A 12,485-nucleotide genomic window follows, 5' to 3' on the forward strand; every position below is an offset into this window, starting at 1 on the left:
GTAACAGTTGATTTGATATTGATTTTCAAAGATTAAACATAGGAATCTTTATTTGCTTGTAATATGATACTTGATGACATCATTGTAACGTCATTACCTGAAAGTGCACGAGGTATGCTAACTGTGCTATATATAGCCAGATCTTGATTATAGCCTATCTATCACAGTTGATTTTTTAGCAATTTTTGAAGGTTTTTAAGGTCGTTTCATTGTAACTTCCGGTCTGATGACGTAATTAATCAATTTGTTTTTGCGCACAGATCCTGTCAGCATTAAAGGTCATCATGTATATTAATTTTGACGCGATTACCGCAAACTTTTCCACAGACATCAAGTGAAGATGGGTTTTTGATATTTTAAAACCTCCGCTAGATGGCGCTCGAACACTTCATGGCATCACCGATCATTTTTTAAAGGTCAACCCAGGCAGACACTTACATAATTGAAAACAAGTTCACATCCTTTTCCACTATCAAATTATTAGGCACTTCCAGATTTGACCGGAAGGAAGGGTCACGTGATTTGACGCGCACCAGATAAAATGGAAATCATGTATTATCATGTCAATTCCCGCAAAATTCAAGTTCCGTTTTCTCACAGTCGATTTTATATTGAATTTCAAAGATAACATTTATTATTTTCTGAAAGGACGTCACCTGACCCATGATGACGTCATGATGACGTAATCACAAAAATACATCTTCAGTGGGTTGTGTTTTCATGTATTGACAACTGAAGTTCATATCACTTTTCATGTTGACAAACAGTTCTGGACTGAGAAGAATGTGTCTGGGAGAAAAAAATCATAATAAATTCATAAAATAACAGTAGGTTTTGGGCTCCTACCCCAACACCTAATAAATTGTTTGACTGACTTCGAAATAAACCAGAGTCTCACCTTCACAAGTAGGGAAGGAAGGAGACCAGCTGCCACCCTGGCAAGTGAGGCGTGTTTCTCCTACCCGATGGAATCCGGATTGGCAAGTAAATATCACAACTGAGCCTGGTGAGTTGCCTCCATTGATCATGAGACGTAGGTTGGGGTCTAGGTGTGCCATGTTGATCTCAGGACAGTCCCGAGCTGGTTACAGAATACAATAAGAAACCAAGAAGGAAATATTCTTTATATAATATTTTGACATAAAGCCAACATATCATTACAATGCAATGTAACGCAACACAATGCTACATGCCACGCTACATAGTTACAAGTATGTCATGCAGTTTTTAATCTTAAACCTTTAATTTTATTACGTTCGTACACATTCTACAGATAAGTAGTCTCCGGCCATCAGTGTTGTAGTCGAGTACTTTTTTTATGAGTACGAGACGAGATCGAGTACTTTTTCTACGAGTACGAGTACAAGTGCACTTCCATGAGTACGAGTACGAGTACTTTTCCACGAGTACGAGTACGAGTAGGTTTCCATGGGTGCAAATATTCCCTATTATATACTTTTCAGTCACACAGGCAAAAGGAAAAAAACAAGATAGTTCATGAGCGTAAAACAAATGCGAACCCTTAAAACCCAAACAATTTTACACGATTGGACAACTGAATGGAACCCTGAAGTGTAGAACTTTAACAAGAGTGGGAGAAATGGAACAGTTTGACATTTATTTACTTTATTAGATTTTGTATTGTACAGTGTGTCCAGAAGTGTGTTTTTACAGGCTATGACAGCATTGTTTGTACCATAAAATGCAGCCCTGTACTGGTAGACTGTATTCAGCATTGAGTATTTAGCTACGTAGCTAACTGTGCACAGATAAGACAATCAACTGCGTGCTGAACATGCCTTTATTATGCTGTATTGTTAAGAGTATGGGTACAAGCACTTTCCATGAGTACAAGTACGAATACCTCGCCATGAGTACGAGTACCAGTATGAGTACAGGAAAAAATTCCTGCGCATACGATGTCGAGCACATTTCCATGAGTACGAGTACGAGTACGGAAAAAAGTACTCGAGTACGACTCAAAAGAGTACGAGTACGAGTACGAGTGCTACAACACTGTCAGCCATACAAACACACGAACAGAACCAGTGAACACAAGTGAAATGTCTTTCTCAGGCGTTCATGTGTGAGTGGCACAATATATCAACATTTGCTGTATATGACAACCTATGACATTTTAACAGCTGTGAACCCATAGCATCCTGTCTTTCCAACTTTCCAAAACAAACTCATCAGGTACACGTACACTGAAGATGCACGTACCTGAATCTGGCAATAGCTATATAGGCTAGAGTGTTTCTAATAATACTCTTAGATTCTAGAACTGGAAGCATCATTCACTCACCTCTGCAGCGTGGTATTTCTCCCAACCATGCACCAAGGTTGCATTTGAACGTCCGTTCCCCGATGAGATCAAAGCCCTCGTTGCATTCAAATGACACTGACTTTGTGAGGCGGAAGTCATCACCGATACGACGACCGTTTAACGGGGGCCTTGGCTCTGGACAGGAAACAGCTACATGAAAGTTGTTGTTGGAGATTAAAGAATAAGAACAGCGGACAATTAAAGACCTGCATTCAAAACATTATAGCCTGTACTGCAACATTCAAAATGAACCATGAGCCAATAATGCCAAATTAGTTGTGTGTTTTTTTTAACCCACTCTTAAGTAAGGGATAGATGATGTTCAGCCTTGTTCATATTTCAGTTGCTTGTGATTGTTTTTACTTTATAAAGTTAATGTAAACGGCGTTAATCCCAGGGGTGACATTTTCCCCCATACTGGATCATCTTCCCCCTATTTTTGTAGTGACATAAACAATCCATTTTGAGATTTTCTTTATCTTTTGAACAGTCTTAATGTATTAAATAGATTTAAAAAACGGAGAACATGAAGTACAAATCTTTAAATGAACCGTTTTGATGTAATGCTAAGGGACGTCTAAACACACAATATTGCCTAAAATGAACATTTGTATTTTGAACAGCACCCGCTTTTGTTTAATATATTCAAATGCTAATATCATTTGCATGCTTTTACTAAGATCAACTGGTGTCAGCTTTACTTACCTCTTATCTGTATCATAAGCCGATGAAATACAAATGGCCACCAAGCCTTCTTACAGGTGTAAGTCCCTGAGTGGCCTTCTGCAGGCACACCATACTTCTTTTTTCCTTGACCACCTGAAGTCCATTGTTGTGAGTGACTGTGTTCTAAAACTGGGTAACCGCTGTAGACAATGCAATCCACATTCAACTGACCAACACCAGGGTAGATGAGCAAGGTTCCATTAGCCATGAACTGATGGAGCGTGGTATCTAAGGCTGGGAGGCTGAAGCTTGTTGATGCCCGCTCTGCCATGAATAGGAAGAGGATATTACTTTAAGCAACACCTCCAGATCTTGATGCACAAAATCGCAAAGATCATGTTTGATTTCATGGTTTCCGAGTGGTGCCCTGCGACGCTGAGCAATTTGGGAAACCAAAATATGCCTTGAATTAAGAGTGTTCTGTAAAACGCAGGTTTAAATTCCTCTCTAGTGAATTTCATTGTTAAATTTAATATTTTTTTCAATGAAACTTGGCCTTAGTATTAATATCCCTTATCCTGTCATCTGGGTGTTAACCACATTCTACATCACCGTAATTTGGATAGGATCGGAGGCCAATTGGTACATATAGTTTCTATTCATAAATATCAATTTTATAGAAAAAAAAATGGGTATTGGAATCTGGCGAAATAGAGCACCAGAAGTATATTGATACAGAGTACCCACATTCAAATCTTGCTCAATACAATTTTTTTCGTTCAATCAAATACCAATTAAATAAAGTAAAACATACCGCATACTGGCACAGGTCCAGTCCATCTGCCGTCATTACAGGTGCGAAGCGGACCAGTTACCAGTGTCATTGTTAATGGATCCTTACACCGTGACATAATGGTGGAGTCGTGGAAGAACGAAGGACGAGGGGTGTCACGTAGCTTGATTGAATCGTCAACATACTGTCTGACATCTGGGACTGCCACAGGACGAGAACAAGAGCGCTTGTATGTAACCTCTGTCATACAACAAAGACATTAAAGATTCAATATTAAATCATAGATATTTACCAAAATATGTAATGGAGGGCTTACCAATCTCTGCGCAGTAGTGCAACAGGCAACACATGCCATTATACAGTTCCTACACACAGCAACAATTATGCTTTTATTCAGTTTAATCCATTATTGAAGTCAGTAACGTGATTTCATTTTAAAAGAGAATAACTGAACTTGATCCAATGCATAAGCGTAGCCGGGGTGGGGGGGGGGGGGTGTTAGGGGGTATTTACCCCCCCCCCCCAATATTTTGTAAAGACTGCCTTTTTCCATTCAAATGCCCTTTTTTCAACGTGCTTACCCCCCCCCCCAATAATTTTTAACTAGTGCCCTTTTTTTACGAAGTGCCCTTTTTTCCTTAACAAGTGGCCTTTTCAAAAAAGAAGTGGTGCCCTTTTTTGTGGCATCAGCCGTTGTGGGTGGCTTTTTCAGAATTTCGCACATGCATCGCCCTGAAAAGCACCATATATTGGCCCTTTGTGTGCATAAGTGTCGGTTTTGAACAGCGCCCCCACCGACAGATGGTAACCCCCCCCCCCCCCCCCCCCCGCTTTTTGATTTTACGGAGGCCAAGTGTCCGGAAAAACAACAACCTGTCTACATTTCACAACGGATGTGCAAGTGCCCTTTCTCAAAAAAAATGTACCCCCCCCCCCAATAAAAATGACCTTTGTGCTACGCCCCTGCACTGTGAAAATAAATGGGTAATTCCGTAAATTGAGTCGTATATTTCATACACTTCAATGAGCTGTTGTTGGCAAGGTCAATGTGATACATCACTTTCAATTTGGCCTCTAATGAGAAGAAAACAATTACAGGCCAAACAAAAGTTCCACCACCTTAACGACCTTGTACATTTTGTACATGTACATCATTTGGTTGGACGTACGTTGGATTTTTTGGAATTTCCCTCCACAAGGCATTTTCCCCCAATCTAACAAACATGTAGATTTCATGAACAAGACTTTTTGTTTAAAGGGACTGGTGTGCTTGGCTGTCATAATGCCAATTAAGATATTCTTTTCACTGCCGCCGCCCCACCGTCCACTCACAAAAAACATTATTACAATCAACATCACCCGGGAGTAGGAGTTCTAGCAGTTAACAAGGTGTAGATTTATAACAATAAGCAAAGTAGAGAGATGATAGATTAGAAAGATTAGAGTTGATTAATCGAGTTGCATTAAGTATGAGATAAAACTAAATGATGGATAAGGGTGAACTAAAATATTATGAATAAAACTATACGACATTAATTACTTCAATTAAACCGTTTGGGTAGTTGACAAAGCATAACTTTAACAGGTCTTTAACCAATTAAAATTGTCATCTGATATTTTCTTACTATCGAAATGATAGTAAACAAAAGACAATTGACCAAGCAACAAAGGTCAATAATCTTATGAATCAGATTAAATGATGTATGTATTCTATGTATTAAAAAAGGTAAAGCAAAAAATGTGATAACTTTAATTTATAAATTTGGTACAAGTTTATTTTTAAGAATAATACCATAATTAACCCCAAAGTCATGCTGTAATTTTTTTTATTTGGTATTAAATGACCAGGAAAGACATAAAGACAATTAATTTTACCGCAACGTGGTAGTACAGGCCTCCAAGCTCCATTCCGACAAGTAGCGGTAACTACCTCCCTGCCGTTGACTGTAAAGACTGTACATCGGACCTCAATCTCATCACCATTATCAAAGATGATTTCAAAGTCTCTTGTGTCAATGTTTTGGCTACGGTGGTAGATGAGGGCGTTGGGGACTGATGGTGTGGGACATGTTGCAGCTGCCACAGGTGGTTCGGTTACTGAAAACATAAATCAGACAAATGAAATCAACTTGTTATTGCATCCTGATTCCATGGATTTACCTCAGAATCTCTGTCAATTTTGGGAGTTTCCTGCCACCTTTTGAATTTCCTTCCTGAATCTTGCTTCCCTTCTACTATATATTATCTTTAACTATTTAAAGAAAGTGTGATGAACAGATACCTTCTCCCACTGTGCCCTTTCCCGTTTTTTCTATTCTTTCTAATTTGTAGCCCATCTCTAGGTAACAAACATTTAGACAATAGGTATTTCCACTGGATTACTTGTACAACATTACACAAATATAACATGGTTTGACGGCGTACAGTCGATATTCGCCCCCAGAAGTATTGGAAGTTGACAAACTAAATATCGGGGGGAGCTAATATCAACTGTCTACCCGAAATGAACCATGTTATATTTGTTTTTCTATACCTCATACATATTCAGTTGCCGAATTTTACTGTTGCAGTAGCATGCACCTGAAGGGCAAAATATCTCTGGAGAAACTTGTCCAGCTCACCAGAAGAATATTATTGCTCAACCTCAGAAAAGTTCAGATTGTTTGCAATACTGTAACCAAGGTTGTAAATACAGTTGTAAATCTTTATTGTCAAAAATATTTTTAAGTTCGGCATCATTGAACTTGGGAATAGGCTGCACGTAATTAATATTTACGCGTGCAACCATCTGTGCATGTGTAGCTAGCTAGGGCGATGTTCACGCATGCGTAGTACACCCGTGCGACAGTTTCACATGTGCTTCGTAAAGCGCATGCATAGTAGACTATCACACAGGTAACCCATAAGACAGTCTACTACGTATGTGTATTTACCTGCGCGCTTAAGCAAACAGCAAAATAGCATGTCATCAGGGGCAGCGGAACTGGTGACTCGTGACTCGAATCACGCATTTTCATCCAAAATAAAAGCATAACTTAGGGATGGGAAAGGATCATTGAGGAATAATGTTTGGATGACCGCTTACCTCACAATTCAAAAAGATATTTTGCAGAATGAATACTTTCATGTAAAGTACAAGTACCAGTCATTTTGAATACATGTGGAACAATGGATGTCAACCGTGGCTTATTTGAACATAAAATACAAATAAACAGGAATGGTTGGAATAAAATAAAATGCTGTCATGTGGACTATGGACGAACAAATGGGCTACAGTTTTAAGATACAAATATAAAACATATTTAACATAAAAAACCTCCGGGCCAACCAAGCCTGTTAGGATAAGTCTGACTCCTATTGGGGTGAAGACAATCTTCCCAAACCAAAGCTCTTCCCTAGACGAGAGATCACTCAGAGCGACCTTCAAGGCTAAGGGTGCAGGTCCATTTTAGTGGACATCTACCGCCCGATTGTGAATGACTGTTGATTACCCTGTCAATTGCACAATCGGCCTGTAACACAGACACCTAAAACAGAATTGTTGGTAACCTCAATTAACAATGCTCATAATTCATTCAACAATAATCAATAAATGTACAGTAATAAGGGAATAACAGTACTGGTGAGGAGCCGGTCTTCACTGCGTGATAATGACCGGGTATGGGGGTGACCGCTGTTAATGGACCTCGACTTCTTCTCGGTCCATAATGGACCTCGACTTCTTCTCAGCGGTCACCCCCACACCCGGTCATTATCACGCAGTGAAGACCGGATCCTCACACTGTTTTTCCCATTAATACATACATTTTTAACGAAATAAACAGTTAAAATGCTCCAATTTTGTGACTTTTTCCGGCGATATTTCCAGACTTTTTTGTGTTCATGTTCTTGGGCCATATTTTAGCTTAACAGCTATAACGACGTAAACTCAACAGAAACTGCTGCCGTAGCGAAACAAATTACAACAATGTTTTCATATCTTTACCTGATGGAGGAAGCTGAAATCTCGTTTACACATTCCTTGTGTCCGGAATTACAAAGATGCTTGGTTTAGGAAAGGTAAATATGTCGGTGGGTGAAGTGTTCAAAGAAAATAAATCGTAGATCTACGCTTTCGTCGTAAACATCCTCAGTATATACTGCACTGCTGTATCAAAACTTCCTTACGCGCGCGCACGCATGCATCCCTAGCAACTGTGTTGTGTACGCGCGCGTCAGTCTCACGCGATAGGGGTTGAGCGCATGTGCAGTGCTCTATTGTTACAAGCTACCGCAGGACTGTTACTATATTTTGACCAATCATTGGCTTGCATGGGGCTGAACGGGGATTGATAAATGCTGGTTCAGGGGCCATTTATTCGCTTGATCTTTGAAGCCTGTCCATTATCACCGTTAATGCCCGGCCACGTGATCGAGTCTCGACCAATCAGAAACCATCAACTCTCCAAGGTATTTATTAATCTGAATTTAAAATAGGCGTGGTTGTTCTATCAACAGCATAAACAATGTACAGTAGCACAAGCAATGCACAGTAGTACAGCCTTGTACCCGCTACGCATCGACCATGCAAGCCAGTCAGCAACGTACAGCTATACAGCCGTGTACTTGCGCCACATCAGCCATACTACCAGCGTAACCCCAGCACAGCTCATACGACTATGTACAATTCGCGCATAAGCATTCCCCTAAAACGCAGAGCACAGGTAATTCACCTATTGCTCGCTTGCTGTCCGCAACATCAATTCCCCGTAAGCACGTGAGTACAGCCCTCACGTGCACGGATACGCGCATGTTGTACATGTACATGCACTAAACCAATGGCGCTTGGCTAACCAATCGCGTGCATGCAGCAACGCACGGAGCTCCTAAGCTCCACCCAGTCACGAACACAGTGATTAAGCGTAAGTGCTATGGTATGACGTCACAATTAAACTGTCTCTAATCTCACACACACACTTTCCACCACAATATTTTGTAAAAATATTAAACATATCATATAATGAGTTTTTGTACTGGTTCCCTTCATAACCAATAGTCTAGTTTGAACAATTTTTCATCTTATTTTGATAAGTCAAAACACTGCTTCACAATTAAACTTTAAATGTTGTGTGGTAACAGTTATGACTTTAAATATTTGGCATCCAAATATGAATCATTGCAGCCTCATCAAAAACCCTGAGAATATTCGGTATCAAAACCTCATTGGTTGGTCAGTTTACTCCGCCACTCAATTGAACTCATCAAAAACTCCTAATAATTTTTAGCGTCAGAGACACCACTGAAACTGCCATCCACAATATCTGTTGTTTTACCCATTTAATTGGAACTTGTCAAAAACTCAAAGAACGTTCAACACCAGAGAGACCACTGGAACTGGCATCCACATCATCATCATGTTCAGCTCCACAATCATTCTTGGTCTTGTTCATCATCTTTGGAGGGAACTTGTCAGCAAGTTACACCTGGCATAAAGATATTGAAAAACAAAGTAATTGTAAAAGGGCATTGTACATTTAATGAGAATGTTTTTATAGAAAATTGCAATGAAACTGTTGCTTTTACACGCAATTGTTTACATGTTATTGTGACCGTGACAGGAAAGAATTCCATACAACTTACAAGGCGGAGGGTTAATTATAATAATATGACCTGAAAATTACTTAAAGTTGTAAATCTGATGAAGTAACACTTTTTAAAGAGTGCAATAAATCTTTGATAATACTTTAACTTTTTCTGTCATGGCCCGTAGACTTTGTGCAGGAGTTCTGAGTGGAGGCCTTGTATGGAATCCTTTTCTTCATGATAAGTAAAAAAACCCGAAAAAATCAGCGGATCCAAGGAAAAGTTGCATGTCTGTAGAAAAGTGTTACTTGCTCTTCAAAACAAAATCTAAAATAAACCTAGAAAATTTAAACTTTATTAGAAAAAAATGTTTGTACTCCCAACCAGCTACTTCCAGAATATAGGAAGGGTTAAATTAAAATACCCACACAGCAAGAAGCTAGACGTGTGACCAACTTTGACAATGAGCTTACCTGCCTGTACCATGGAGTGTTTATAGCTCCATGCCTGTACTGATGCCTGGCAGGCGATTGGGGCATCATACCGCCTGCTAGGGAACTCCTCATGAACTTCTGGGGCTATTTCTGCAAATGCGTGTGTGTGACGCAGTGTGTGACCTAGCTTGTTCCACAATACTTCCGAAAAAGGAGTCAACTTGCCAGTAGTTGATTAACTTGACAACGTGAATTACACACCGAAACTTCGTCTTTTTCTCCCTCTTCGTCTTCCGACGTCGCATTTTGTTTATAGGGAGTCGGGACATGATTCCAAAACACGCCCCATATCTTTACACTAGTTGCCTAGACAGGGATCAGACTAACTGTTTCCAGATGCATGTTCGATAACTTGAAAAAAAAAATTCCGTTGTAATTTCTTGTTATTATATGTTAACAACTAATTAACTTCACAAGAACATCCTTTAATCGTCGTTCTTGTATTTTAACGACTTTTGATGGGATTAGAAACCAACCGAACGAGTTGAGTCTGATTTTGAATAAAAAATAAGGTTTGTTCAACTTGGCCCACGGTCTATATGATTCCCTTTGGTGTTCCTCATCATTTTGCCACGGATAAACCTAAACCAAAAATGCCTCTAAACCTGCTCTTCATAGAGAGAGAGAAACATTGTGTGGACGTGGGCAAGTCCACACAACGTAGCTGCTACCTCATTTATGTCGACCTATTTTGTTTGGAAGTCCACACAGTGAATGTAATGCTTGTTTACCCATAAAAGTGTGTATTTGCCTCATCGAGGACCCCCTATTGTCCCTCTTTTGTTTGTACTTAAACTTTTTAGGAAGACCTCCGAAATGTAATGTACACGAATCCAAAAAGGGGACCTCTCGAAAATTGAGAACCCTATTGTGCTCTGTTTTTCAACGTCCCCTACTGAATGCAGAAACGAACTCACGTACCCACCCACAAACCCACCGACCAACCAACCAACCAACCAACCACTTGGCGTTAAACGAAAAAAATGGAAAACTGAAAGTGTGAAGATTTATTTATGCTTACTTTCTGGGCAAGGTCCATTGCTGACGACCTGTATGTCCAAGTCCAGCAGACAGCCTGCAGCCTTCATTCTGCAGATGCTGGCGTACATCCGACCGTCACTCCCACAGTATTGCTCCTGGCCCACAGCGCCATCACACTGCCGCGGGTGGATGCAGTGGCATGTTGATGGGCCATTGCTGTTGGCCACACATCTCTCCCAAACCTTACAGTTGCAGTCATCCGGCCTTAATAACGGGCCTGTGTCATCAGGAACATCGGCTGTCGAAAAAAACCCAAGAACTTCAATAGTCAGCATTCTTGTATTGAATTATTAAGTGTCACATTTGTGAGTAAATTTTCTATGTAGGGCCTACTGCCATCCTTTTAGTCATTTAATTGTAAAGTTTTCAAATTTAAAAAAAAAGACTATAAGTGTAGTCTTTTTTAGTGGGAAAAAACGTATTTCCAAATTCTTCAAAAAATAAAGGTCTACATTTATACCTGTAAGAAACTTTGTGGAAATACTGATGGTGAATCCATACCCCTTCTGTGGTTCAAAGCAATAAGGATGTTAAATTGTATATTTGTTTGTGATTATTGTTCTAAAGTATTATTCTAGGCCTACAGGTATTTGTCACTACGAATGGAATCCTCATATTATTTTACTTCAAAAAGAATAAATTGTATGACTGACTTCAAAATAAACCAGAGTCTCACCTTCACAAGTAGGGAAGGAAGGAGACCAGCTGCCACCCTGGCAAGTGAGGCGTGTTTCTCCTACCCGATGGAATCCGGATTGGCAAGTAAATATCACTACTGAGCCTGGTGAGTTGCCTCCATTTATCGTGAGACGTAGGTTGGAGTCTAGGTTTGCCATGTTGATCTCTGGACAGTCCCGAGCTGGCCATGGAACAAACGATACAATGTGGAACCACTATCTTAAACAAAGATTAACATCCTAACAATACGCACATGTTTCATCAATTTGAAGCCCCCCAAAAAGTGTGCAATCGCCAGGCTTAAAGTCTATCACTGCATCGTATACCTTTTGTTAATTTTAGTGTGTAAAGTCAGTTTGGATTATGAAAGGTATGTTTGATGGAACCGACTTTACTGAAAAGACAATTGATGTACATAGATATTTCTACCTTAACCCTAAAGGGGCCAGGTTATTTTGACCATCTCTCAGCTGGGGGGGGGGGGGGGGGGCCTTAGATCTTTTAGAGGCTATCGCGGAAAATGTTAAGGGGGGGGGGGCGCTGGGGGGGGGGCTGGAACATTTCATGGGGGGGGGGCGTCATGTAGGGGCGTCAATCGCTTTTCAAAAATGGGGGGGGGGCATACCTTGATCAGAACTGATGCGAGCGCGAAGTGCGAAGCCCTTACGGCGTCGGGGTTCGGGGCCCGCTTATTAGGGCCCCGAAAAAAATGGATTCTAGATGTTCTGTGGTGTGATCTAAAGCAATTTCTTACCACTTTCCTCAAAGCTTTAACTAATATTTTCTTAGCAAAAGATAATTATTTGAACATCGTTTTCGAGGTTGCAGTCATTGAATCAGCTATCGGTATTCTGAGCTATAGGCGTGGGGTTCGGGGCCCGCTATGTGGTGTGAACTGAGGCAATTTCTTACCACTTTAACCAAT

At 40.3% G+C, this 12,485-nt stretch overlaps 1 protein-coding gene across 1 annotated transcript in view; it reads right to left on the minus strand.

The window, feature by feature from the left end:
* LOC119720191 (sushi, von Willebrand factor type A, EGF and pentraxin domain-containing protein 1-like) overlaps positions 1 to 12,485 on the minus strand; it is a 41,924-nt gene that overhangs the window by 15,036 nt on the left and 14,403 nt on the right. The window contains exons 8-12 of the mRNA XM_038189771.1: positions 5,661 to 5,882; positions 3,807 to 4,025; positions 3,032 to 3,316; positions 2,306 to 2,476; positions 899 to 1,081 (exon numbers count right to left, since the gene is read on the minus strand). Of these exons, the coding sequence (XP_038045699.1) occupies positions 899 to 1,081; positions 2,306 to 2,476; positions 3,032 to 3,316; positions 3,807 to 4,025; positions 5,661 to 5,882 (1,080 nt within the window). The remainder of the gene's footprint in view (positions 1 to 898; positions 1,082 to 2,305; positions 2,477 to 3,031; positions 3,317 to 3,806; positions 4,026 to 5,660; positions 5,883 to 12,485) is intronic.

The sequence above is a fragment of the Patiria miniata genome, unplaced genomic scaffold (assembly GCF_015706575.1).
Source record: "Patiria miniata isolate m_02_andy unplaced genomic scaffold, ASM1570657v1 HiC_scaffold_9, whole genome shotgun sequence".
Taxonomy (NCBI): domain Eukaryota; kingdom Metazoa; phylum Echinodermata; class Asteroidea; order Valvatida; family Asterinidae; genus Patiria; species Patiria miniata.